Genomic DNA, 26,979 nt, shown 5'->3' on the forward strand with positions numbered 1-26,979 from the left:
TGACTGATGCTGACTAAATTGCTACTGTTTTCAACACTTTCCCTAGAGCACAAATTGCTCAGCCTCCTTAAAGGGGACACCCCTTTCGTAGGTTAATGTTTGAGATTTTGACTTGAAGCAGTATCCTCCCAGCAATCTCTGAGATTGCCCTGGTTCTGTTGAGCAAACTCACTAGTCTTCAGAGTAGCCTGTATGTTTAAGGAGTACCAGTCAGCTCCCATTTGCCTTTCATCACAACCTTCATTGTTTTCGAGAGCACCTTTAGACTTGAACTTTTCTACACTGTGAAGCAAATGAAGTCATTTCCTTTGAGAAGACATTAGGAGCTATTTTATGGCTTGCTTTTTCTTCCAGGCACACTGTCTGATCCAAGGCTCTGAAGTTGAGTGTTTGGATAGTGATGACTCTTTTCTGAGTGTCCCTTGCTTTAGAAACTGAGTGCTCCATTTTGGGGAAGGGGTAGTAGGGAGCAGTAGCCTCAAGTCTTCTTGGGTTGAACTGAAGCCCCAGTATTCTTAGTGGCATGACCCGCAGTGTAGAACCTCCATCTCAGAATAGGGATGGCAGAAGGGAGTTCCCACCTGTGTCCAGCACTCATCAAGGTTTCAGCTTTTAGCAGGCATTGAGGGCAGGATAAGAAATGCAGTCACCTGCCCCTTCTGGGAAGATAGCTCATTAGAGTAGGGAAAGGAGAGAGAGCACCCATACCCTGTGTTGTTTACATCAGTCTGGTGTGGAGTTTTCAGGTCAGTGAGTTGGAGATGGGGAGGAAAGGAGTGGGTCTTGGTTCAAATACTGCAAAACTCTCATTGTTCTTACCAAATATTAGCAGACTTTCTTGAGTAAATGTTTCTTCATTTGTCATATTCCCTTGGAACCATTTCCGGAGACCTTAATTTTTTATTATTATTAATTTCACCAGTTTCACTGGGGAGCAGGTCTGCAGCACTCCTTGTTCTCACATGCAGGAACTTCCTCCTCTGTGGCAGTTATTAACATTCCAAGGCAACCAGTTCCTATTCTCCCCACTCAGTGAATATTTTAGGATTTTAAACTAGTTTAAATAGTAACTGATTGTAGTGTAATTGTGAAGATAAAGTTGTTACTGAGGTATTTTAAGGTATATTCCAAAGAGAAAGTTTTAGATTAATCCATTATTCGTTATCCTATCGTATATTATCAGGTGTTGTCTTTAGTTTTCTTTTAAAAACACATATATTTAGGTTAAATTTATCTTACCTATGTTCTCTTTGTAGGGACACATGGAAGGAGAGGTGTGGGGTTTGGCTACACATCCCTATCTGCCCATCTGTGCTACTGTCAGTGATGATAAAACCTTAAGAATATGGGATCTGTCTCCTAGTCATTGTATGTTGGCTGTCCGGAAACTGAAAAAGGGTAAGAGGCTCTCAGACTTGAGCACAGATTAACGTGTTAGTCACATTTAGTCACAATTTTCTAACTCTTCACAAATCTAAGAAAGCTACAGTAGGTGTATAAAAAAGGCTTTACATATTTATTCTGTGTGCACTTGCTCATGATGCTATATAAAGAAAATTAATTATACCCAGTCTTTGCTTTGTGAGACCTCCTGTGAGCATACCTATCCTGAACCTGTTTGCAGTGTCATGTTGGAATTAAAAATACAGGAAGAAAACAAGTTATCTACCCTTTATGACTATAGAATATATGTAATTCAGAATCAAAAATGAAGAAAGAAGGCCTTAATTTATAAAGGAGTAGCAGAATTGAGGGGAGAATATTTTAGGATGAAACAAAACTAAGCACATTTTGTAGGAGGCAAATGAAGCTAGCTTGTCAGTATAGAGAAATAAAGGGCTCAGTTATTGCATTAAGACTGATATTATTAACCTAGGGCAAATGAGGATGTACAGATAGCTTCACATTTCTTAGTGAGGTGGTAGGGAATGTTATTTTAGAATATGGAGGTATTGAAGGAGGAACTCTGGTTGAAAAGGTTGGGAATTGGGAATGTAAGAAATGTGATAGAAACAGCAGATGAAAGGATTGTCAGGCCATAATAAGGGCCAAGTTAAAGTTAGGTAACATGAATTTGTAATTCAGTCAATTAATTTATTTTTTTCTTCTATTAAAAGAGTCTGTTCTTCTAGGGTTACTGTATTCAGCATTTGTACTTAACTAAAAATCTGAAACTAATCACTGTCTCTAGAATAATTGAACTCCTGTCACTGTCTCTTCTTCTTTTTTTTTTTTTTGAGTTATTGATGGCCAGCATTTTCATTCTTTAGTTGTTTTTTTCCCCCTGAGATCTAGAGATTACCAAATGTTATATCAGCATTTCTATACTGAACTTTCTACATGAAGGGTTACAGTAAGATCACAAAACCATAGTCACACCTCTGTGTACACAGGAAATCACAGTATCAAATACTCTTCTTCACAAGGCCATAGGAAGCCGATCAAATTTGGAACATACCTTTAATAGACCTCAGATTTTCTTTCTTTTTTTTATCGAGGTATAATTGACACATAGCATATTAGTTTCAGGTGTACAACATAATGATCCAATATTTGTGTATATTGTGAAATAATCACTATGATAAATCTAGTTAACATCCATCACCATACATAGTTACAAAATGTTTTCTTTTTATGATGAAAACTTTTAAGATCTACTCTTTTAACAACTTTCAAATATGCAATATAGTATTAATTATGATTATTATTAATATAGTGATTATTAGTCATAGTCACCATGTATGCCCATGACTTACTGATTTTATAACTGGAAGTTTGTACCTTTTAACCCTGTCACCTACTTTGCCCACCTGCCACTGGCAACCACCAGTGTTTTTTTGTATCTACGAGTTTGTTGTTTTGTTTAATGTTTTTAAATTTATTTATTTTTTTTAACGCTTATTTATTTTGAGACAGAGAGAAACAGAGCATGAATGGGGGAGGGGCAGAGAGAGAGGGAGACACAGAGCCAGAAGCAGGCTCCAGGCTCTGAGCCATCAGCCCAGAGCCCGACGCAGGGCTCGAACTCACGGAACGTGAGATCATGACCTGAGGTGAAGTCAGATGCTTAACCGACTGAGCCACTCAGGCGCCCCTGTTTTTGTTTTTTTAGATTCCACATATCAATGAGATGGTATAGTGTTTGGCAAGATGTCATTCATTTTTATGGCTGAATAGTATTCCATTGTGTATGTGTATTTACACACCATTTTCTTTACCCATTTATCTGTCAGGCACTTAGGTTGTTTCTGTATCTTGATTATTGTAAATAATGCTGCAGTGAACATGGGGGTGCATATGTCTTTTTGAGTTAGTGTTTTCATTTTCCTCAGATAAGTACCCAGGACTTGCTGGGTGGACTTGCTGCATCATATGGTAGTTCTATTTTTAATTTTTGAGAATTTGGTTTTTTTAATCCCTCTTCAATTGGACATTATTATTGTTTAATGCAGTCAGTGTTTACTTTGGCTTATCTATGCTTATTCACTTCTTCACATTTTCTTCTTGTATCTCAGACATTTTTTCTTCTATCATTTTCTTCTAAAATGTAGTCTTAGAGTTTCTTTAATAAAGACTTGTTGGCAATTCCTTCAGTTTGCTTTGTCTGAACCAGTAGAATTCCAAGTATAAGATGGTGGGAGTGGTCTGTTCCAGTAGCAAAAGTATTTTATCACTGACATTGCAATTCTTAAAAAGCAAACTGATTTTTTTAATTGACATATAGTTGATGTTAGTTACATTTTCTGTTTCATCATAATTCAGTCTTGGTAGGTTTTACGTTTTTAGGAATTTATCCATTTCTTCTAGGTTGTCCAATTTGTTGGCATATAATTGTTCATAGTAGTCTCTTATGATCTTTTGTGTTTCTGTGGTATCATTTGTAACATCTCTTTCATTTCTGATTTTACTTATTGTAGTAAAGGTTTGCTACTCTCTTAGTGTAGCTAAAGGTTTGTCAATTTTATTTGTCTTTTCAAAGAACCAGTTCTTAGTTTCATTAATTTTTCCTTTTATTACTTTAGTCTCTGTTTGATTTATTTCTGTTCTAATCTTTGTTATTTGCTTTCTTCTATTAACTGTGGACTTCAATTGTTCTTTTTTTCCTCTAGTTCCTTGAGGTGTAAAGTTAGGTTGTTTATTTGAGATTTTATTTCTTCAGGTAAGCGTTTATCACTATGAACTTCCCTCTTAGAACTGTTTTTGTTGTATCTCATAAATTTTGGGATGTTACATTTCCATTTTTGTTTGTCTCGAGGTATTATTTGATTTCTCTTTCGAGTTCTTTGACCCATTGGTTGTTCAGTAGCATGCTGTTTAATCTCCGTGTATTTGTGAATTTTCCATTTTTTTCATGTAATTAGTTTCTAGTTCCATACTGTTGTAGTTGGAATAGATGCTTGATATGATTTTAGTCTAGATTTATTAATACTTGTTTTGTGGCCTAACATATGATCTGTCTTGGAAAATGTTCCACGTGCAGTCAAGAAGAATGTGTATTCTCTTGCTTTTGGATGGAATATTCTGTAAATATCTGTTAAGTCCGTCTGGTGTGACATGCCATTTAAGGGCAATGTTTCCTGGGGCACCTGGGTGGCGCAGTCGGTTAAGGGTCCGACTTCAGCCAGGTCACGATCTCGCGGTCTGTGAGTTCGAGCCCCGCGTCGGGCTCTGGGCTGATGGCTCAGAGCCTGGAGCCTGTTTCCGATTCTGTGTCTCCCTCTCTCTCTGCCCCTCCCCTGTTCATGCTCTGTCTCTCTCTGTCCCAAAAATAAATAAACGTTGAAAAAAAAAATTTAAAAAAAAAGGGCAATGTTTCCTTAATAATTTTCTGTCTAGATGATCTATCCATTGATGTGAGTAAGGTATTAAAGTCCCCTACTATTATTGTATTGCTGTCTACTTCTTCCTTTAGGCCTGCTAACATGTGCTTTATGTATTTAGGTGCTCTTCTGTTGAGTGCATAAATATTAACAAACGTTACATCCTCCTGCATTGACTCCTTTATCCTTATGTATTGACCTTCTTTTCTTTGTCTCTTATTATAGCCTTTGTGTTAAAGTCAATTTTGTCTGACAAAAGTGTAGCTGCCCAGCTTCTTTTGGTTTCCATTTACATAGAATATCTTTATTCATTCCTGCACTTTGTGTGTGACCTTACTTCTACAGTGTGTCTCTTGTAGGCAATAGATAGATGGGTCTTATATTTTTATTCTTTCAGCTACTCTGTCTTTTGATTGAAGCATTTAATACACTTTCATTTAAAATAATTATTTTTTTTTTAATTTTTTTTTTCAACGTTTTTTATTTATTTTTGGGACAGAGAGAGACAGAGCATAAACGAGGGAGGGGCAGAGAGAGAGGGAGACACAGAATCGGAAACAGGCTCCAGGCTCCGAGCCATCAGCCCAGAGCCTGACGCGGGGCTCGAACTCACGGACCGCGAGATCGTGACCTGGCTGAAGTCGGACGCTTAACCGACTGCGCCACCCTGGCGCCCCTAAAATAATTATTGATAGGCATGTGTTTATTGCCATTTTGTTGTTTGCTAGCTGTTTTTTGCAAAGCTGAATTTTTTTTTTTGAGGAAGAAATGTTTTTACTTTATTTTATTTATTTTTTATTAATAATTTATTTTTTAATTTACATCCAAGTTAGCATATGGTGCAACAGTGATTTCAGGAGTAGATTCCTTAATGCCCCTTACCCGTTTAGCCCATCCCCTCTCCCACAATCTTTCTGGTAACCCTCTGTTTGTTCTCTCTATTTAAGAGTCTTATGTTTTGTCCCCCTCCCTGTTTTTATATTATTTTTGCCTCCCTTCCCTTATGTTCATCTGTATTGTATCTTAAAGTCCTCATATGAATGAAGTCATATGATATTTGTCTTTCTCCAACTGACTAATTTCACTTAGCATAATACCCTCTAGTTCCATTCACGTAGTTGCAAATGGCAAGATTTCATTCTTTTTGATTGCCGAGTGATACTCCATTGCGTGCATGCGAGTGTGTGTATGTGTGTGTGTATACATATCTTCTTTATCCATTCATCCATCGATGGACATTTGGGCTCTTTCCATACTTTGGCTATTGTCAATAGTACTGCTCTAAACATTGGGGTGCATGTGCCCCTTCGAAACAGCATATCTGTATCCCTTGGATAAACACCTAGTAGTACAATTGCTAGGTTGTAGGGTAGTTCTATTTTTAATTTTTTGAGGAACACCATACTGTTTTCCAGAGTGGATGCACCAGTTTGCATTCCCACCAGCAGTGCAAAAGAGATCCATCTTTCTCTACATCCTTGCCAACATCTATTGTTGTCTCAGTTGTTAATGTTAGCCATTCTGACAGGTGTGAGGTGGTATCTCATTGTGGTTTTGATTTGTATTTCCCTGATGATGAGTGATGTTGAGCATTTTCTCATGTGTCAGTTGGCCATCTGGATGTCTTCTTTGGAGAAGTGTCTGTTCATGTCTTTTGCCCATTTCTTCATTGGATTATTTGTTTTTTGGGTGTTGAGTTTCATAAGTTCTTCATAGATTTTGGATACTAACCCTTTATCTGATATGTCGTTTGCAAATAACCGTCTCCCATTCTGTCGGTTGCCTTTTAGTTTTGCTGATTGTTTCTTTCGCTGTGCAGAAGCTTTTCATTTTGATTTGGTCCCAACAGTTCATTTTGCTTTGGTTTCCCTTGCCTCTGGAGACGTGTTGAGTAAGAAGTTGCAGCAGCCGAGGTCAAAGAGGTTTTTGCCTGCTTTCTCCTCGAGGATTTTGATGGCTTCCTGTCTTACACTTTGGTCTTTGATCCATTTTGAGTTTATTTTTGTGTATGGTGTAAGAAAGTGGTCCAGGTTCATTCTTCTGCATGTCGCTGTCCAGTTTTCCCAGCACCACTTGCTGAAGAAACTGTCTTTATTCCATTGGATATTCTTTTCTGCTTTGTCAAAGATTAGTTGGCCATATGTTTGTGGGTCCATTTCTGGGTTCTCTATTCTGTTCCATTGATCTGAGTATCTGTTTTTATGCCGGTACCATACTGTCTTGATGATGACAGCTTTGTGATACAGCTTGAAGTCCGGGATTGTGATGCCTCCAGCTTTGGTTTTCTTTTTCAAGATTGCTTTGGCTATTCAGAGTCTTTTCTGGTTCCATACAAATTTTAGGATTGTTTGTTCTAGCTCTGTGAAGAATGCTGGTGTTATTTTGATAGGGATTGCACTGAATATGTAGATTGCTTTGGGTACTATTGACATTTTAACAGTATTTGTTCTTCCTATTCAGGAGCATGGAATATTTTTCCATTTTTTTGTGTGTCTTCTTCAATTTCTTTCATAAGCTTTCTATCGTTTTCAGTGTATAGATCTTTCACCTCTTTGGTAAGATTTATTCCTAGGTATTTTATGGTTTTTGGTGCAATGGTAAATGGGATCGATTCCTTTATTTCTGTTTCTGTTGCTTCATTATTGGTGTATAGGAATGCAACCGATTTCTGTGCATTGATTTTATATCCTGCAACTTTGCTGAATTCACGGATCAGTTCTAGCCATTTTTTGGTGGAATCTTTCAGGTTTTCCATATAGAGTATCATGTCATCTGCGAAGAGTGAAAGTTTGACCTCCGCCTGGCTGATTTGGATGCCTTTTATTTCTTTGTGTTGTCTGATTGCTGAGGCTAAGACTTCCAATGCTATGTTGAACAACAGTGGTGAGAGTGGACATCCCTGCCTTGTTCCTGACCTTAGAGGGAAAGCTCTGTTTTTCTCCATTGAGGATGATATTAGCATTGGTGCAAACCTGAGTTTTTAAGAGGATTTTTATGTTTTAATTATGTAGTATTATTCCATGTCTTGGCTCACTTCATATTTTCTGTCTCTCTCGCAGTATTCTGGAAATTTTAAGATCTTATTGTAGTTCTTAATTTTCTTTTTAAAAGTTTTTTTTTATTTAAACTGCAGTTAACATACAGTGTAATATCAGTTTCAGGTGTACAATTTAGTGATTCAGGGCTTACATACAATGTCCACCCAGTGCACATCACAACAAATGCACTCTTAATACCCATCACCTGTGTCACTCATCTTCCACCCATCTCCATTCTGGGAACCATCTGTTTGTTCTCTGTAGTTAAGAGTCTGTTTCTTCATTTGCCTCTATGTTTTTTTTTTTTTAATTTAACTTTTTATTTTTTTAAATTTACATCCAAATTAGCATATAGTGAAACAATCATTTTTTTTTAACAGTTTTATTTATTTTTGAGAGAGAGACAGAGCATGAGTAGGGGAGGGGCAGAGAGAGAGAGGGAGACACAGAATCTTAAGCAGGCTCCAGGCTCTGAGCTGTCAGCCCAGAGCCCAATGCGGAGCTCAAACCCACAAACTGTGAGATCATGACCTGAACCGAAGTCGGACGCTTAACCGACTGAGCCACCCAGGTGCCCCTGCCTCTCTCTTTTTATTTCCCTTCTCTCATTTGTTCTGTTTCTTAAATTCCACACATGAGTGAAATCAGATGGTATTTGTCTTTCTCTGACTAACTTATTTTACTTAGCATTATACTCTCTAGCTCTATCCATGTCATTGAAAATGGCAAGATTTCGTTTTGTTTTTTTTTTATGGCTGAATTATTAGCAGCTCTTTTCTCTTTCACGTCTGCTGTTTAACCTACCTGTTAGGTGTGATAATTCTTATTTTTAGGAATTTTATTTTCTTTCAAATTCCTTAGATTTTTTATAACATATTCTTTGTGTTTTAGCTTTCCTTTTTTATGTCTTTAATCTTTACTTATCAGATAAAGATTATGAAATCTAGTTATCTGACATCCTTTGGGATCTGACTATGCTGTGTTTTTTTTCTGCTGTTTTGGTGTTATTTTTCTGCTGACTCCTTCCTGGTGTTCCATTTTCTTTTGTGCTTGAATATTTGGATTATAAATTTATGTTTAATTGGGCTTTCTTTACTTGTGGGGTTTCTCTGAAGTCTGGATCAAAGGTATATTTCCAGAGTGATTTTGTGTTTCCTTCTCCCAGGTGCCTGGGTTGCTACTATCCAGAACTACTAAGGATTTTTTTTTTCACTAGGATTGCATAGATCATATAGTTAGTATAACTTCAAATCTAAGATCTGCATAAGCTATGCTGCATTTGTGAATCTTCAGTACTATTTTTCCCCTCTGTCTAGAACCCAAGTCAGGATATAGAAGTCTATTTCCTGATGTCTTTCTCTACTGCCAGGCATATTTTTAAAACTTGCTCTTCCCTTGAGATATGATTGTAGTACTCAGTTAAAGGACAGTACAGGTATTTGGAGGTTTTGGGGGGTGGAAGGGGAAGAAACTGTATGTAGTTAAATCTGTATTTTCTTTCTTCATATATTTATAAAAGAAATGTTAAAATAAAAATCATTGAAACTAATAGTACAATTAAGTACAAAATTTGTAAATATAAATCAAGTGAAATGACACAATTATAAAAATATATCTGTATTACCTTATTTTAATTAATAATTTGTTTAAAAATAAATACTTCATAAAATGGAGAAACTTTCAGCATGGAAACTTGGAAATGCAATAATCTTTCTTTTTAAAGCAGTCTTAACAAGAAAGCCCATTAATGGTATTGTTATTGAGTTGCAAAAGTAATTAGTCTTGTGCAAATTTTCCCAGATGTTCAAAAGGCCCTATATTATACTTCATACTAATCTGAGTAAGGTGAAAATATATAAATAAAATCCAGTTCCAAATTTCCTCTGACTCATCATATACTGCTCTCTCTTATTTGAGGACATCTTTTTTAATAACTTTTAATTTTTTTTAGTAGGGACTATAGCCCTTTTATTGATAACAAGCTATAATGTTTGCTTAAAAGGAAGCATTTCCAGTTTTCTTTGTCCTTAGATTTGAGATTTATAGAAGGAAATTCTAATTTACTACTGTCATGTCTAATGTGGATTGAATTGTGTCCCCCAAAATGATATGTGTAAGTCCTAACCCACTTACATTTGAATGTGACCTTATTTGGAAATAGGGTCTTTGCAAATGTCATCAAGATGAGGTCATACTGAATCAGGATGGACTCTACACTGAATGACTAGTATGTGTTCTTATAAGAAGGCTGTGTGGAGACACAGACACAAAGGGAGAGTGTGATGTAATAACAGGAGGCAGAAATTGAGGTGATGAGTCTACAAGCCAAGGAACATCAAGGATTAGTGGCAAACTCCAGAAGCCAGGGAGAAGACAGGAAGGATCCTTCCTAGAGCTTTCAGAGGAACATGGTCCTGCCTACACCTTGATTTCAGACCCTAAATTCCAGAAATGTGAAAGAATAGATTTCTGTTGTTTTAAGCGACTCAGTTTGTGGTAATTGTAATAGCAGCTCTAGGACACTAATACAGTGTTCACATTCGACTTGTAGAAAAAGTCTTTAAACTAGAGGAAGAATTATTCACGCAGTCAAAGCTTTGCTTAGTTGATTGTCCTCTCCATAAAGCTTGAGAGAAGTAGGAAAATATTCTGGATGCCTTAAGATGCGAATGATCCAGATACCAGATTATTTTTAAATTTGGAAATAATGTATTACACCTTCAGTATTGGTATTTTGGAACTTAAAAGTAACCTAGAACTTGAAAACCAGTACTGGATGACTACATCGACTGTATAACCCTTCAAAGATTGCAGTTTTATCCAGGAAGCCCAGGAGCAAGACCTCTCCTGTACCCTCAGAGCAGCTGTGACTTTATTTTACTACTCTTGTTTTTTTGCCCTTTATTTAGTTTTCATCCCTGGGAGGGTTTTTTTGTTTGTTTGTTGGTTTGTTTTTAGTTTTTAAGGAGCTCAGCTATGCATTTAAAAGGATGCTTATTAGGTTAATGTTTGCTTAAACTCAACTTTCCCCCTGCTCTAAGCCTCCATTCAACCAGCTGAATAGGGTTGAATACAGTGTGCAGTTGTGATGACTAGTCTCACTACCATTTTGTTTCTCTGCTCTCCTTTGTGGCAGAACTCCTCGAAATGGGTGATACTCAAAAGGTGATACTGTCTTCTCTATTTTCACATGATATTTGCTTCACAAACCTTACCCCAGTTAGGCTTTTGTTTCTATTTGTCCATTGAATCTGCTGCCAATCTCTTGGTCACCTCTGGGTCCTCACTCTACCTCACAGTAGTTTTTGACATAACTGATCATCCCTTCTTTTCTGAAATACATTTTTCACTTGGTTTTGGAACCCATGCATGTCTTTCTCCCTCTCTATCTTATTGAGTTCTTTTTTTCTTCTTCCCTTAACTGGCTCTGCCTCTTCTTCCTACTCTCTACATATAGAAATGCTCCTGGGTTCTCCCTGGCTGTTTTTATTTCATTTGTACACTTGCACTTTGTGTGACTGTATCAGTCATTGTCCAGTTAGAAGACAGACACTATACTAGTTATTTTAACATGGAAATTTTAATAATAAGAATTATTAACTAGTAGAAGGTGTTTACCTACTGAAGGCTATAGAAAGCAGCTACTAGGCCTAGTTAGCTGAGGGATAATGAACAAAGAAAGAAGTTAAAGGACATGCAGAGGTGTTTGGAAAGGGTGTAACTGCCATCATAACAGTCTGTCAGTGGTGAAGAAGCTTGCCAGAGTGTACAGGCCTCCCTCAGTGGAACAGAGACACAGTGGTCACTGGCTAAAGGAAAAGCTTGCCAGAGGGTACAGACCAGAACTGAATGGCAAGTGGGCTTTTTGGAGAAGAACTTAACCCAGGGCAAAGTTGACTGTTGACTGGTGAGGGCCGCTGCTGTCTTAGCAGAGCATCTTGCTAGAGACTGCAAACCACAGCTGAATCGTTAGGCCCATTACTGCGACAGCGGGAAAATTTGCTGAAATTTGCTGCCGCAGTGGGGACAGCGGGGGGGGGGGGGGGGGGGTGCTGCCGCAGTGGGGGGTGCTGCCGCCGTGGGGGTGCTTCAGGCTCCCTGCACACCAGTGCTCTGGCTCTGTAGGTAAAATCCAACACTGGAGGCCTAAAGGAGAGCCCCTTTCTCCTGCTTTGGACTTGTAGTGTCTTTCCAGCACCCTCTATTGGCAAAGCTTTGTATCAGCGGGCAAAAGAGAGAAGTCTACAAGGCCCAAAGAATGGTAGATTTGGAACTAAGAGGCAATAAATAATAACTGGCACAGACTACCCCTTTGTCTAATTAGCGTCCCTGTACATATTTTACAAACACTTGAACTTCAGTATAACCACAGAACTAACCTTATGTTTATGTTCTACCCAAAAAGTTTCTAACCAAAGAGATGCAACTATTCCTGGTACAAGTGAAGAAATTCTCACCCTCTCCCCCAAATTCGAAGACATACAGTTCCCACAGTTATTGTATTCATTCCAACATGATTCTACTCATGACTCTCAAATTCATAGTCTTACTGAATATTCTTTTACTTCAGACTAAATTGTAAAGTTAACCATCAACAAACTTATGTAAAGTATTAAAAAGAATAGAGAAGGAAGCAAAAATAATATAAAAACAAGGAGGGGAACAAAACATAAGAGACTCTTAGACAACAAACTGAGGGTTGCTGAAGGGGTGTTGGGTGGGGGATGGGCTAAATGGGCAAGGGGCATTAAGGAAGACACTTGGGATAAGCACTCGGTGTTATATGTAAGTGATGAATCACTAAATTCTGTTCTTGAAACCATTACGCTGTATGTTAATTAACTTGGATGTCATTATTTAAAAAACAAAAAAAAGTAAATAGCTTATATATACACAAGCATTTATGTCTAGTCCTTATTTCTGTAACTGGCTATGGGCTGTGATTGATAACTCTTTTTGTTTGTTTTTTAAATTATTCTTGGTGCCCTAGCCCCCTTTTTTTCCTAATGTTTATTTTTGAGAGAAAGAGAGAACAAGCAGGGAAGGGGCAGAGAGAGGGGGGGACAGAGGATCCGAAGTGGGCTCAGTGCTGACAGCAGTGCCCGATGTGGAGCTTGAACTCATGAACCATGAGATAATGACCTGAGCTGAAGTCGGACACCTAAGCGACTGAGCCAGTCAGGTGCCTGTGGTTGTCATCTCTGACTTCCTTCTTCTTCTACCCATTTCATATTTTCTTTGTCCTGAGCCAGAAACCTCAGCTGGTTGGAGTTACTTAGCTCATGAGTAACCCAAACCTTCATTGCTAAATTAGGTGAAATTTCAATATTTCTACCTGTTTTTTTCCTGAAATAAGTTCCACTATTGGTCATAGAAGACTAAGGGGCATCCTAATGAACCCTCCAGGTCCCAGATATAGTCTCCTTTGCCCTCAGTGTGTAGCAGTAACTCAGTTTCCCCTCTATAATTGCGATCAGCCACTCCAGCAAGAAAAGTAACAGCCCCTTTCTTTGCCTGTTGTTTCACTGTCATAAGGAGCCCAACATGACCAGGTGGCAGTCTACATTCCCATTCAGAGGAATCAGTATGTTCCCTGGTAAAAGAATTGTCCCTGCTCTTAGGAGTCAAGACTAAAGAAGCAGAGCTCAGATTTGCCAGGATGCAAAACAAAATAGTGCAAGTTGGTTATTAGATTTAGTAGTGAGAAGAATCACTCCCACTTCTTGATTTTCGAGACCCATGTAACTGGCCATGAGGTAGACAGCACCATGTAATGAACTGTATATTGCATTCTATAAGACAAAAGCCCAGTCTTTCAGGGTGTTGTTTCCCAGATGGTGACATCAATTAGTTTTCAGTAAGCCATACTAGCTTTCTTGGAGTAGTGGGAGTTGTGATAAAATCATTTAATTCCATGGGTATGAGCCTAATGCACATTTTTTGCCTGAAGTTCCTTGATCAGAAGCATGGAATTCTATGTTAGTGGATAGGGCATCCATCCCATGTGTCCATGGATGATGGTGCTAGATGAAGCATAATGGTCAGTCAGGTAAGGCAAATCCAGGATTCACATCTATTCTCGTGAAGATGAATCTTTGCCTTCTCCAAAGTAGAAGAGGTCCAGTATAGTCAACATGCTACCAGCTGACTGGCCAATCTCCCTGGGGAATGGTGCCATATCAGAAGTTCGGTTGCTCTCTACTATTAGCAGAGTAGACACTCAGTGGTAATGGTAGTGGTAGCAAGATAACCTTGGAAAAGAGAGTTCATGTTTTCTAACTCAAGCATAAACTCCATCCATGCTACTTACCACAAGCCCACGGAGTAAGTGCTAGCTGCCTAGGAAAAGAGGCTGCTCTGAGGTCCCTAGAGCATTTATTTTGTCTATCTGATTACTGAGAGTCTCCTCTGTAGTGGATGCTTTTTGTTGGGCATTCCCTGAGATGCAAAAATCTTCACACCTGTGCCCTTTCTGAAAGTTCGATTTTCCAGATTTCCTCATCTCTAATCTTCTAATCCTGAAAGAATTCAGTCCTTAACTGATTATTCAGATAGTTCACAGTTGCTAATGAGTCCATGTAAATCTGTCTATCCTGTCATCTGTCACTACAAATGTGGAAAACTAAATGTACCTGCTCCAGGTGCTGCCTGTTGTGAAATGTTACTTCAAAGCTGTCCCTCAGGGCCACCGCCGAGTAGGGCTCTAGTGCTTTCAGGTGGGTGCTGACATATACTGCATAGAAGCATCTGTAAATATGGCTCATTGTTTTTCTTCCTCATTCAGCTGATAATCAATGAATACCCTTGAGGCCATAGGTATCGATAGAGAGAGACGAGGTATTGCAGCAGGAATTATTGATGGATCCTGAGCCACCTGTTCATTACTTCTGACTTCCAAATCTATCCAAGGCTCATCTTTTATATCCCTTTTCCACTTGACGATAGATTGCTGTTGTGCATACCCAATCTGTGACTAGGTTGGTCATGTAACTTTCGGTTCATGATGTTCTGGAAGCTTAAGATACACAGTCACTTGATATCCCATAGTTAGGCATTTACTGTCTACCAAGGCCTAGTAGCAAAGCTGAAACTCCTTCTGAAAAGAAAATTAGTTATTTGCAAAGGAGAGTATGGATTTTCTCCCAAATCTAAGAGATCTGCAGTATGATTCTCCTTTGGTAGCTTTCCAGAGGCATTGTTCTGGAAACAGCATTTCTGTTTACCACAGACATTTTGAGTATCATTAGATTTGCTAGATGATAAGGGCCCAGTGGAAGATCAGCTTGCCTTCTCTTGTTCTGGCCCCAGGGAAGCCTTATAGTGACTTGATACTTGGGTAGAAACAGCTCACTCAAATGTGCTGTAGGCTTCCAAAAAGGTATACCAGGCATTTTGCTCCTTTTGTTTATAGTGGGTAATGGAAAATATAGCAATTTGTCTTTCACCTTGGAGGAAATATCTTAATCATTGGATCCCCAGAAGCTTCACTGAGATGGCAGGTTCCTTAATTTTTGTAGGAATTATCTTCTACTGTCTCAGTTCACTTAGGTCTTACTAAGGCATCTAAAGTTGTTGCTTCCTGTTCCCCAGATCCATTCTACATAATGTCATCAATGTAGTGGACCATTGAGATTTTTTGTGGAATGTCCAGACGATCAGGATCTCTGTGGACTGTATTATGGCAAAAAACAGGAGAGTTGAATAGCCCTGAGGCAAGGCTTTGAAGGTATACACAGATACAAGCCAGGTAAAAGCAGACTGCTCTGGTGGTCCTTACAAATCGGGATGGAGGAAAAAAAAAAAAAAAAAAGCATTAACCAGGGCAATAGCTGCATGCAAAATGCCAGGGATTGTGTTTGTTTTTTCTGGTAAAGTTCTGGAAGAGTAGCTTCAGTTAGCATTGCTACCTGATTAAATTTATTATCTGTAGGTAGTACCTGAAACCCATCTTATTTCACACAGACCAAACAGGCAAGTTTAAATGTGATAGGTATTCTTACCACTGCATATTTCAAGTCTTTGGTGGTATCGCTGATATTTGTAATTTTGTAATTCTGAGGCTTGCAGTTTTGCTTCTGATTTATTGTCTTGATAGAGGAATTTCCAGGGGTTTTCACTTACTTCTTCCTGTTATAATGACTCTTACCCATGGATCACAGAGCCAGCCTAGTGGATTCTACAAGTTGCTAGGTATATCTGTTACAATTCATGAACTGTATGGAATCCACAGAATTAGCGTCAGTTCAGAGCCCCTGTTTACTAACTCCTGATAGTATGGGTATTCTTTTCATGGAAATAATCATTCTTGGCCACCGATTGTTAGAGGATATATTTTATACGATGACATTGCTATAGGTTCCTCCTCAGTGTGACTTAGCCTTCGCTTTTTAACCAAGGGGCTCTGAGTATGTGAATTGACCTTGGACTGAAAATAGGATGAGAATTTAAGTCTGGTTTTTCTAGCCACCAGGTCTGGGGTTTTTTCTGTCATATAGATCAAAGACTAATTTAGTAGCCTACTCATCTATTGAATTCCTGCAGACACCATGATTGATTAGTCACCAAAAGAAATCTCCACAGGCCAAAACATTTTGATTATTAGTGTATTCCTGCTGCCATTTTCGGTAAAGAATCTGCCCTGTCTTTTAAGTGCTGCTACTTGGCTTCTGCATTTCCTGGGTTATCCCTGTTGAATCAGGGAGCCCATATTATTAGGGACAGCTCTCATTCCTGATCTACATAGGAGGACATCAAAGAACTTTTCAAGGATGTAGATGCTGCCCTTAGTTAATGTATTTCTAAATGCTCTTGTGAAGGAACTAGTTTTTAGACTTTTTGGGGGGATGTAGTTGGTGGGTGAGTGTACACGTTGCCTATGAAAAATCGACTTCAATGTTCTTACCTCCCTAAACTTTTTGATTCCTCCCTCTATATCAGAGGTCAGCAAATCCAGCCCACCTCCTGATTGTGTACATGTCATTGGAACACAACCATGTCCATTCATTTATGTATTGTCTAAGATCTGTTTTTGCACTATAACAGAGTTGAGTAGTTGTGACAGAGATCATACGGCCTGCAGTGCTGAAAATATTTACTGTCTGGTCCTTTAAGAAAATGTTTGCTGGGGCGCCTGGGTGGCGCAGTCGGTTAAGCGTCCGACTTCAGCCAGGTCACGATCTCGCGGTCCGTGAGTTCGAGCCCCGCGTCAGGCTCTGGGCTGATGGCTCAGATCCTGGAGCCTGTTTCCGATTCTGTGTCTCCCTCTCTCTCTGCCCCTCCCCCGTTCATGCTCTGTCTCTCTCTGTCCCAAAAATAAATAAACGTTGAAAAAAAGAAAAAAGAAAATGTTTGCTAACCTCTGCGTTAGAGCACACGGAGATTTGATCCAAGCTGAGGATCTAGTGACAGCAGAGAAGTGGTTGTAATGGTTCTTCTTAAGGTTAAATATCCCTTCAAGGCATATGCACCAGAAGGCCAGTCTTCCCAGACACAGGAGAGCAAACTATTTGCACTGGCTGCAAGACTCTGAATAATACAGAAATTAAAGATTTTCAGTTTTGTCTGAATCCAGTCAGATGCTCCCATTCCACAGTCCAAATTTCTTCCTTTACCAATCAGAAGAAATTTGGTGAGTCTGGGAATTCAACTCACATTGTAAATTTGCAACCTGCACAATTAAGTTTTGTATTTAATTTTCAGCCACATCAGCCCTGTCAGAGATTCTTCTAGGTCTGCAGTGTAAGCTCTCTCTATTCAGACCATGACAGATGCTGAAGGGTTAAGGGCCAGAGCATGTTACATCCTTCTGTTAAATGTTCCATGCACTCGGAATCTTTTGCATAGCACAGTCCTTGTGGTCATCATTATTTTTGTGATGGTCAAAGGCAGCAGCCTCTTGGACTCCCAGGGCATTTTACTTCAGTAGAAGTGACAGTTAACTGCAGGATGTAGGAGACAACTTGATTGTTATGGCAATGCATACCTTGATTACTAACATCCCATTTCCCATTGGCAAGGGCCCAGCACTGTGCTTAAGCCCAAAGGCATGACTAAGCCAATTCCAAAAATCCCATCTTTAGTGATCTGTCTCCTGTGACTACTTCAGTATCAATTCTGTATCAATCAAGAGACAGAAACCACCCCAGGAATTGGAATAGGGAAAATTTAATATGAATAAGTGTTAACTAATGAAAGGTGGTATTCTAAGGGGTATAGAAGTAGCAACTGCAAAAAGCAGCTACCAGCTGTAGGGCTAGTGGATGGTGATTAAGGAATGAACCCTTCCCCTCTTTTCCCAAGCTGAGATTCACATCTCTTTAGAAAGGATGTGGGTGCAAGTGGAAAAGAAGCTTGCCAAAGGGCTGATCTAGGAAATCTTTTGCTATGGGGGGCAGAGAAAATCTCCCATTCCCAACTGCATCCCAACATCTACCCCTACCCCTTCATTAATCTAATCCACTGCTTCTAGCACACCAGAGGAAGGAAAAATCCCTTCCTTCTTCTTTGGCCTTATAGGGGCCCTCCAGCACAGTACCCTCCATTGGCTAAAATCAAGTTTAGGAAAAGGAAAAAATGTCAGCAGGGCTCAGCTGTATTGTATAGCAGGAAAGAAAGATTGGATTTGGAGATGAGAGTCAATAAATTAATAACAAGCTCTTATCCAGTTTCATGACTGTGACTACTATCTACCATGCTACGTCTTCCATACTTATATCTCCAGTTTAGCCTCTCCCTTGAACGCCAGAGAAGTATAATTATATCAAACTGGCTTATTGATATCTTCACTTTAATTTGTCATAGGTATCCTTAGCTTCATGGGTACGAAATCAAACACATGTACCTCTGCTAGTTTTTTCCATCTTGGTAAATGACATCATCATTAAAAAAAAAAATAGCCTTGACTTTTATCTTTTTCTCCTATTCTGCTCCCAGTTAGTCAAAGTCCTGCCAGCTCTATCTTCAAAGTATACCTCTACTCCAGCTACCCTGCTCCAGACCACCATCATCTCTTACTCCTAAATCTCAGAAATCATCCTAGATTTATTCATTACCAATGTATTCTTGATAATTAAATGATAATACATGACTTATTCTCAATTTATTCTGTAACTTTTCATTTTGTAAGAGCTGTACCTCATCCCTCCCTCTCTAAATGTTGTGCAAACACTATGTCTGCTGTATCCTTTGCTGTCAGGGTAACCCCATTATTGTTTATTTCCCAGTACATATTAACCCTGATTTTTAAAAATTAATATTAGCATTATTATTTCTTCATGCATGGTTAGATCTTCCATGCATTAATAGATCTTCCTAGTTTTGCCTAATAATTGTTTATTGTCATATTTTTTTCAAATTTGAAAGCATATTTATAAAGATGGCCTTTTTTCTTAAATTTCTGATTGTAGAATAGAAACTACAGAGGTAGCAACCACTTACAAAAAAATATTTCCACATATGTCATTGGCTTTTTATGTTCGCTAAAATCTCTCGTTCTTTCTCATCAACTTAGTTTTTTAAGATAAATATTAGTCCTTACTTTAGTTATGTCCAGAAGAGAAGATGGTTTGTATTAATTATTGCCTAATTACCACTGATTTCAGTAGAAAACTTTGTTGCCTGCATCCTGTGACTCCTTTTGAATATTGATTTGAGATCATAATGAATACAGGAATTCTCTTTGACAATAAAAGTTCCTTAACATGATTTTTTTAAATAGAAGAAAATTGCCCAGTATATATGCTCTCTTTTAGGTGGGAGATGTTGCTGTTTTTCTCCTGATGGTAAAGCTTTAGCTGTAGGTCTGAATGATGGAAGTTTCTTAATGGCAAATGCAGATACTCTAGAAGATCTTGTGTCTTTTCATCACAGGAAAGATATTATTTCAGACATTCGATTTTCACCAGGTAAGATATCATTGAAATCATATTTGATTATTAACTTGAGTCAGACAATGAGTAAATATATCCATATGTAATTTTTATTAACCATTATTTTATCCTGGAATTTTAATTTTTTGACTAGAAAAGACAGTATGGTAAGAAGTAAAATTCCTGTATTAGATAACTGGCAAAATATCTGGCTTAGTGCCAATTCTGTCACTAAATTTTCTATGTGATTTTCTCTGAGTTTGAGTTTCCTCATTTCTAACATAAAAGGGATTAGATGACAATCTTCATTATATTCTTAATACTTTTGAAATTTTGCATTAATTTTGCTTCATCAGTTTCTGTGTATTCAGTATCTCTGACAAAACCCACAATACTCTGGGAATTGCTAATGTTAGGGCAAAATTTACTCATTATTTTACGTTTATTTTTTCTACATATAAAGGGTTATTTTTTTGTTTTGTTTTTAGTTAAATACAGTGTATTGGATTACATTGTATATAATTTTTGGCCTTTTCTATCCACTGAATTATCTCACTATGCTAAAGAGGACATTTTCTTTTGTTAACCATAATGTACTTGAAAAATATAGTTACTGTTTGTCATTTTATACACATTTTGTTATAATTTACAAAACACCTAAGTGTTCTTCCCAAAAAATGTTAAGAAAATTAAGTCTAGTTGTAGAGTGTAAAAAAACATTTCTAAAGAGAGACAATCTCAAGCAAATATGTTTCTATTCTAGGTTCTGGGAAATATCTTGCAGTAGCATCCCATGACAGTTTTATAGATATATACAATGTGATGAGTAGTAAAAGAGTAGGAATATGCAAAGGCGCTACCAGTTACATAACCCATGTTGATTGGGATATTAGAGGTAAGAATTTAAATAACTTACTATTTGGTAAAAGTTTCATTTGATTTAGTATAGCTCCTTTAAAGAAACTTTAAAAAAGTGATTCAACAGATGAGTTCAAAATCATTGTGAGACACATTGTTCTCAAAATTATTTTCCACTACTTTATTTCACATCTGAAGGTGAATGCTGTGAGTTAAAACTTTTCAATACTTCCAGTATCATAATTCACATGATAGAATGGTAAGTGATAAATTCTTTAATTTGTAAAGTAACTTCAATATTATATAAAAAGTTTTTCAGTTATTTGTCCTATTTTTTAATATAGTTTTTTAAAGTTTATCCATCTGTTTTGAGAGAGAGAGAGTGGGGGAAGAGCAGAGAGAGAGGGAGAGGGAGAATGAATCCCAAGGAGGCTCTGTGCTGTCAGTGCAGAGCCCACAATGCAGGGCTCAAACTCACAAACCATGAGAGCATGACCTGAGCTGAAACCAAGATTTGGAGGCCCAACTGACTGAGCCACCCAGGCACCCCTGTTTGTCCTGGTTTTTGTCAGATAAGCTTAGTGTAAATAATAGCTGAAAATTTGGAAAATAGATATGTTAGTGAGGATATTAATGTTATTTCCCCATCATTCGATCAAACACATTTCTTAAAATCAGTCACGTTTGTATAACATACATAATTTAATGAGTGTCTTTGTTTTTTTCCGCAGAATGCATTGCATATGGCAGTGTTAAATAATTTGGATAAATGCTAAGTGTTTTAAATGCTCCATTTTTAAGGATTTTTGTTTCATGTCTTCATTTATATAAATCTAGTATTAAAGTTTTTCCAAATATAATTAAACAAAATGCTTTTAAAAAAAAAAAAGTCCTCAAATTTCTATCTAGGGGTTTTTTTATATGCATGATAACAGAAATAGTTTTTATGTATATACATACACAAAAATTAAATAATTTATGAATTCATTATGTGGTTGTGGAGGAAAATGGTTTTCATGTTTAAGCTTAATTTTTCCCATGAAAGTTAAACATCCTCATTCCAAGGAAGATGGCAGAGTAGGAGAATGCTAGACTCACCTTGTCTCAGATACAACTGGGTAACACCCACATCAGTGTAAATAACCCAGAAAATGACCCAAAGACTGGCAGACCAGATTCTCCAAAGCTGAATGTCAAGAAGAGTTCATGTGAAGAGGGTAGGAAGGGTGGAGATGCCGTTGGGAGCTAAAGGGACCCACAGGACTGTCTGCAGGAGGGAGGGACACTGTGAACATGAAGAGGGGAGAGAAACAGACTCTCACACTGGGGACCCCACAGGGGAAAGACAAAACATTTGGCTTTGAAAACTAGAGGGGTTGAATTCCACACATTCTTAGTCAGCAGGGTTTAACACCTGGAACTTTAAAAATCAGCCCTGGAGGAGCAGGGGCACCTGTGTGGCTCAGTAGATTAAGCATCCAACTTTGGCTCAGGTCATGATCTCGCAGTTCTTGGGGAGAGAAGATAACAACACACACGAGTGGGATGGGGACAGGCATCTCATCTGACTGCAAGCCCTGCCCACCAGTGAAAGCTTCTCAGGGGACAACACAGGGAAAGTTCCCTGTAGTTTGGTGCCACTACATCTCTGGCAAATACCTGGTCTGACTCAACTTAAGCCCAAGGTGGCCCAGTCTAGGCCACAGGGATAAACCCTGCCCATAGTCAGCAAAGAGATCCATTGCAGATGACTGGATTGAGGGCAAAAGCTGCTCAGCAACCATAGCAGGGCACAGGCAACACACACAGGAGATGCTCCCGAAGTAAATGGGACATTGCACTGCAGAGCACCACAGGACCTCTTTTTCACAAGGCCACCTCTCTTTCTTTTCTTTTTTCTTCTCTTTTCTTTTCTTTTTTCTTTCTTTCAGAGCATGCGACCAGAAAAAGGGCAGAGGGAGAGAAAGAGAATCCAAGCAGGCTCCACGCTCAGCACGGAGTCTGACATGGGGCTCAGTCCCATGACCCTGGGATCATGACCTGAGCCAAAATTAAGAGTTGTGTGTTTAAACGATTGGGCCACCCAGGTGCCCCTAAGACCACTACTTTCAAGAGCAGGAGGTGTGGCTGACTTTCCTAACATGTAGAAATAGACATAGAGAGTTAGACAAATGAGAAGAGAGGGATATGTCCCAAGTGAAAGAAGGGGACAAAATCACAACAAGAGAGCTAAATGAAACGGAGATAATGAACATGGCTGATAGAGAATTTAAAGTAATGGTCATAAAGATACTCGCTGCACTTGAGAAAAGAGTAGATGATCTCAATGAGACCCTTAATAAAGAGATAGAAAACATAAAAAACCAATCAGAGATGAAGAACTCAATAACTGAAATTGAAAATACACTAGATGGAATAAATAGTACAGTAGAGGAAGCAGAAGCATGGATTAGCGACCCATAGGACAGAATAATGGAAAGCAATCAATCTGAACAGGAGAGACAAAAAATAATAAATGAAAATAGACTTAGGGAACTTAGTGACACCATCAAGTGTAATAACATTTGCATTATAGGGATCCCAAAGGAGAAGAGAAATAAAGAGTGGTATAACATTTATTTGAAGAAATAATAACTGTAAACTTCTCGAATCTGGGAAAGGAAACAGAAATCCATATCCAGGACGTGCAGAGAACCCCCAACAAAACCAACCCAAAGAGGTTCACACCAAGACACATAGTAATTAAAATGACAAAAAGGAGTGACAAAGAATTTTAAGGGCAGCAACAGAAGACAGTTATATACCAGAAAAACCCCATAAGGCTATCACCAGATTTTTAGCAGACACTTTGCAGACTAGAAGGGATTGGCATGATATATTTAGAGTGCTGAAAGAAAAAAAAACCTGCAGCCAAGAATACTGTATCCAGCAAGGCTGCACCTCAGCGTAGGAGAGTTTCCCAGACAAGCAAAGGCTAAAGGAATTCATTATCATTAAGCCAGACCTGTAAGAATTATTAAAGGGGATGTTCTGAGTGGAAAGAAAAGATCATAAGTAAGAGTAAGAAAAGTAGGAAGCACAAAAGCAGTAAAATTAAGTATATTTACAAAAATCAGTCAAGGGATTTACAAATAAAAGGAAGTAAAGTATGACACCACGTACCTAAAATGGGGAGAAGAGTAAAGTGGGGAGAAGAGTAAAGAATGGATTCAAACTTAAGCATCCATCAACTTAAGATAGAGTGCTAGAAGCATAAGGTGTTATATACAAACCTAATGGTAATACCAAATCAAAACCCAGTAATAGATATGAAAAAAATAAAGAGAAGGGAATCTACATATATCACTAAAGAAAGCCAGCAAACCATGAGAGAAGAGAGCAAGGGCAGAAAGGAATAGAGAAGAACTACAAAATCAACCATAAACAAGTAACAAAATGGCAATAAGTACATACCTATCAGTAATTACTTTGAATGTAAATGAACTAAACACTCTCATCAGAAGACCTAGAGTGACAGAATGGATAAAAAAAATAAGACCTCTCTATATGCTTTCTATAAGAGACTCATTTCAGACCTTAGTACACCTGCAGATTGCAAGTGAAGGAATGGAAAACCATTTCTCATGCAAATGAAAGTAAAAAGGGAGCCAGGGTAGCCAATACTTACATTGGACAAAATAGACTTTAAAACAAAGACGGTAACAAGAGACGAAGAAAGACAGGGTATGCTTAAAAAGGAACAATCCAACGAGAAGATAGAGCAACTGTAAATATTTATGCACCCAACATGGGAGTACCTAAATACATACAGTAGTTAAATACATATAAAAGAGGTAATCGATAGTAATAAGATAACAGTAGGGGACTTTAACACCCCACTTATATTTGTGGATACATCCAAACAGAAAATCAACAAGGAAACAGTGACTTCGAATAACACTGGACCAGAAGGATTTAACAGATACATTTAGAACATTCCATCCTAAAACAGAATACACATTCTTTTCAAGTGCACATTAAATAGTCTTCAGAATAGATCACATATTAGGCACAAAACAAGTCTCATCAACTGAAAATAATGATTGGGTCAACCAAGAAATGAAAGAAGAAAGAAAAAAAATACTTGGAGACCAATGAAAATGAAAACAGAACAATCTAAAATCTTTGGTATGCAGCAAAAGCAGTTCTAAGAAGTTTATAGCAAAACAGGCCTGGAGCAAGAAAAATCTCAAACAACCTAACCCTACCTAAAAGAGAAAAAGAACCAACAAACCCAAATCCAGCAGAAGGAAGAAAAAAACAAAGATTAGAGCTGAAATAAACAAAATAGAAACTAAAGAAACGATGGAACAGATCAATGAAACCAGGAGCTGGTTCTTTGAAAAGATCAACAAAACTGATAAACCTCCAGCCAGATTTATTAAGGGAGAGAAAAAAAAAAAAACCTCAAAATCAGAAACAAAAGAGGAGAAATTACCAACACCACAGAAATAAAAGACTTGTAAGAGAATAGTATGAAAAATAATATGCCAAACAAATAATATGACAACCTAGAAGAAAAGGATAAATTCCTAAAAACATACAACCTATCAAAACTGAAACAGGGGGGGCGCCTGGGTGGCTCAGTTGATTAAGGGACCAACTTAGGCTCAGGTCATGATCTCACAGTTTGTGAGTTCAAGCCCTGCATTGGGCTGTGTGCTGACAGCTCAGAGCCTGGAGCCTACTTTGGATTCTGTGTCTCCCCTCTCTCTACCCCTCCCCTGCTCACTCTCTGTGTCTCTCTGTCTCTCAATAATAAATAAATGTTAAAAAAAAAATTTTAAAAAACTGAAACAGGAAGAAATATAAAATTTGGAGGAATCCTGGGAAGATGGCGGCGTAGGAGGACGCTGGGCTCACGCGCGTCCTGCTGATCACTTAGATTCCACCTACACCTGCCTAAATAACCCAGAAAACCGCCAGAAGACTAGCAGAAAGGAGTCTCCGGAGCCAAGAGCAGACGAGAGGCCCACGGAACAGGGTGGGAAGGGCGGAGAGGCGGAGCGCGCTCCACGGACTGGGGGGAGGGAGCCGGGGCGGAGGGGCGGCCCGCTGGCCAAGCAGAGCCCCCGAGTCTGGCTTGCAAAAGCGGAGGGGCCAGACGGAGTGTGTTCCGACAGCAAGCGGGACTTGACATCTGGAAGGTTATAAGCTAACAGCTCTGCTCGGAGAGCGGGAGGGCTGGAGGACAACGGGAAGGAGAGTTGTTGAGCCTCCGACGACAGAGCTCAGCTTGGCGGGGAACAGAGGCGCTCGCCAGCGCCATCTCCCTCGCCCATCCCCCAGCCAAAATCCCAAAGGGAACCGGTTCCCATCACGGAACTTGCTTGCACCGCGCAAACACCCAACGCTGTGCTTCTGCAGATCCATCCCTCCGGCGGGTCTGACTCCCTCCTGGTGCCGCAGGGCCCCTCCCGAAGCGGATCTCCAAAGGAAAAGCGAGCTGAGCCTTCCCCTCCCACCCCTGTGCACCTTGCCAAACCACCCCAGCTAATACACCAGATCCCCAGCACCACAAGCCTGGCAGTGTGCAAGTAACCCAGACGGCCACACACCCCACAGTGAATCCCGCCCCTAGGAGAGGGGAAGAGAAGGCACACACCAGTCTGACTGTGGCCCCAGCGGTGGGCTGGGAGCAGACATCAGGTCTGACTGCATCCCCGCCCACCAATGCAAGTTATTCAAGACAGCACAGAGGAAGTGCGCCACAGTCCCGCACCACTCCAAGGACTATCCAAAATGACGAAACGGAAGAATTCCCCTCAAAAGAATCTCCAGGAAATAACGACAGCTAACAATCTGATCAAAAAGGATTTAAACAATATAACAGAAAGTGAATTTAGAATAATAGTCATAAAATTGATCGCTGGGCTTGAAAACAGTATAAAGGACAGCAGAGAATCTCTTGCTACAGAGATCAAGGGACTAAGGAACAGCCAGGAGGAGCTAAAAAATGTGATCAATGAACTGCAAAATAAAATGGAGACAACTATGGCTCGGATTGAAGAGGCAGAGGAAAGATTAGGTGAACTAGAAGATAAAATTATGGAAAAAGAAGAAGCTGAGAAAAAGCAAGATAAAAAAATCCAGGAGTACAAGGGGAAAATTAGAGAACTAAGTGATGCACTAAAGAAAAATAATCTACGCATAATTGGTATTCCAGAGGAGGAAGAGAGAGGGAAAGGTGCTGAAGGTGTACTTGAAGAAATAATAGCTGAGAACTTCCCTGATCTGGGGAAGGAAAAAGGCATTGAAATCCAGGAGGCACAGAGAACTCCCTTCAGACGTAACTTGAATCGATCTTCTGCACAACATATCATAGTGAAACTGGCAAAATACAAGGATAAAGAGAAA

General features: G+C 38.9%; 1 protein-coding gene across 10 annotated transcripts in view; it reads left to right on the forward strand.

Annotated features, from left to right (window-relative positions):
- The window catches only part of EML5 (EMAP like 5), a 190,514-nt gene that overhangs the window by 109,578 nt on the left and 53,957 nt on the right, over positions 1-26,979 (forward strand). For all 10 annotated transcript variants that reach the window (XM_086709055.1, XM_086709057.1, XM_086709056.1 and 7 more), the window contains 3 exons: positions 1,257-1,398; positions 19,609-19,761; positions 20,489-20,620. In XM_086709055.1, coding sequence (XP_086565181.1) covers positions 1,257-1,398; positions 19,609-19,761; positions 20,489-20,620 — 427 coding nt within the window. The remainder of the gene's footprint in view (positions 1-1,256; positions 1,399-19,608; positions 19,762-20,488; positions 20,621-26,979) is intronic.

The sequence above is a fragment of the Puma concolor genome, chromosome B3 (genome assembly GCF_028749965.1).
Source record: "Puma concolor isolate L17-30 chromosome B3, mPumCon1.1.hap2, whole genome shotgun sequence".
Lineage (NCBI taxonomy): Eukaryota > Metazoa > Chordata > Mammalia > Carnivora > Felidae > Puma > Puma concolor.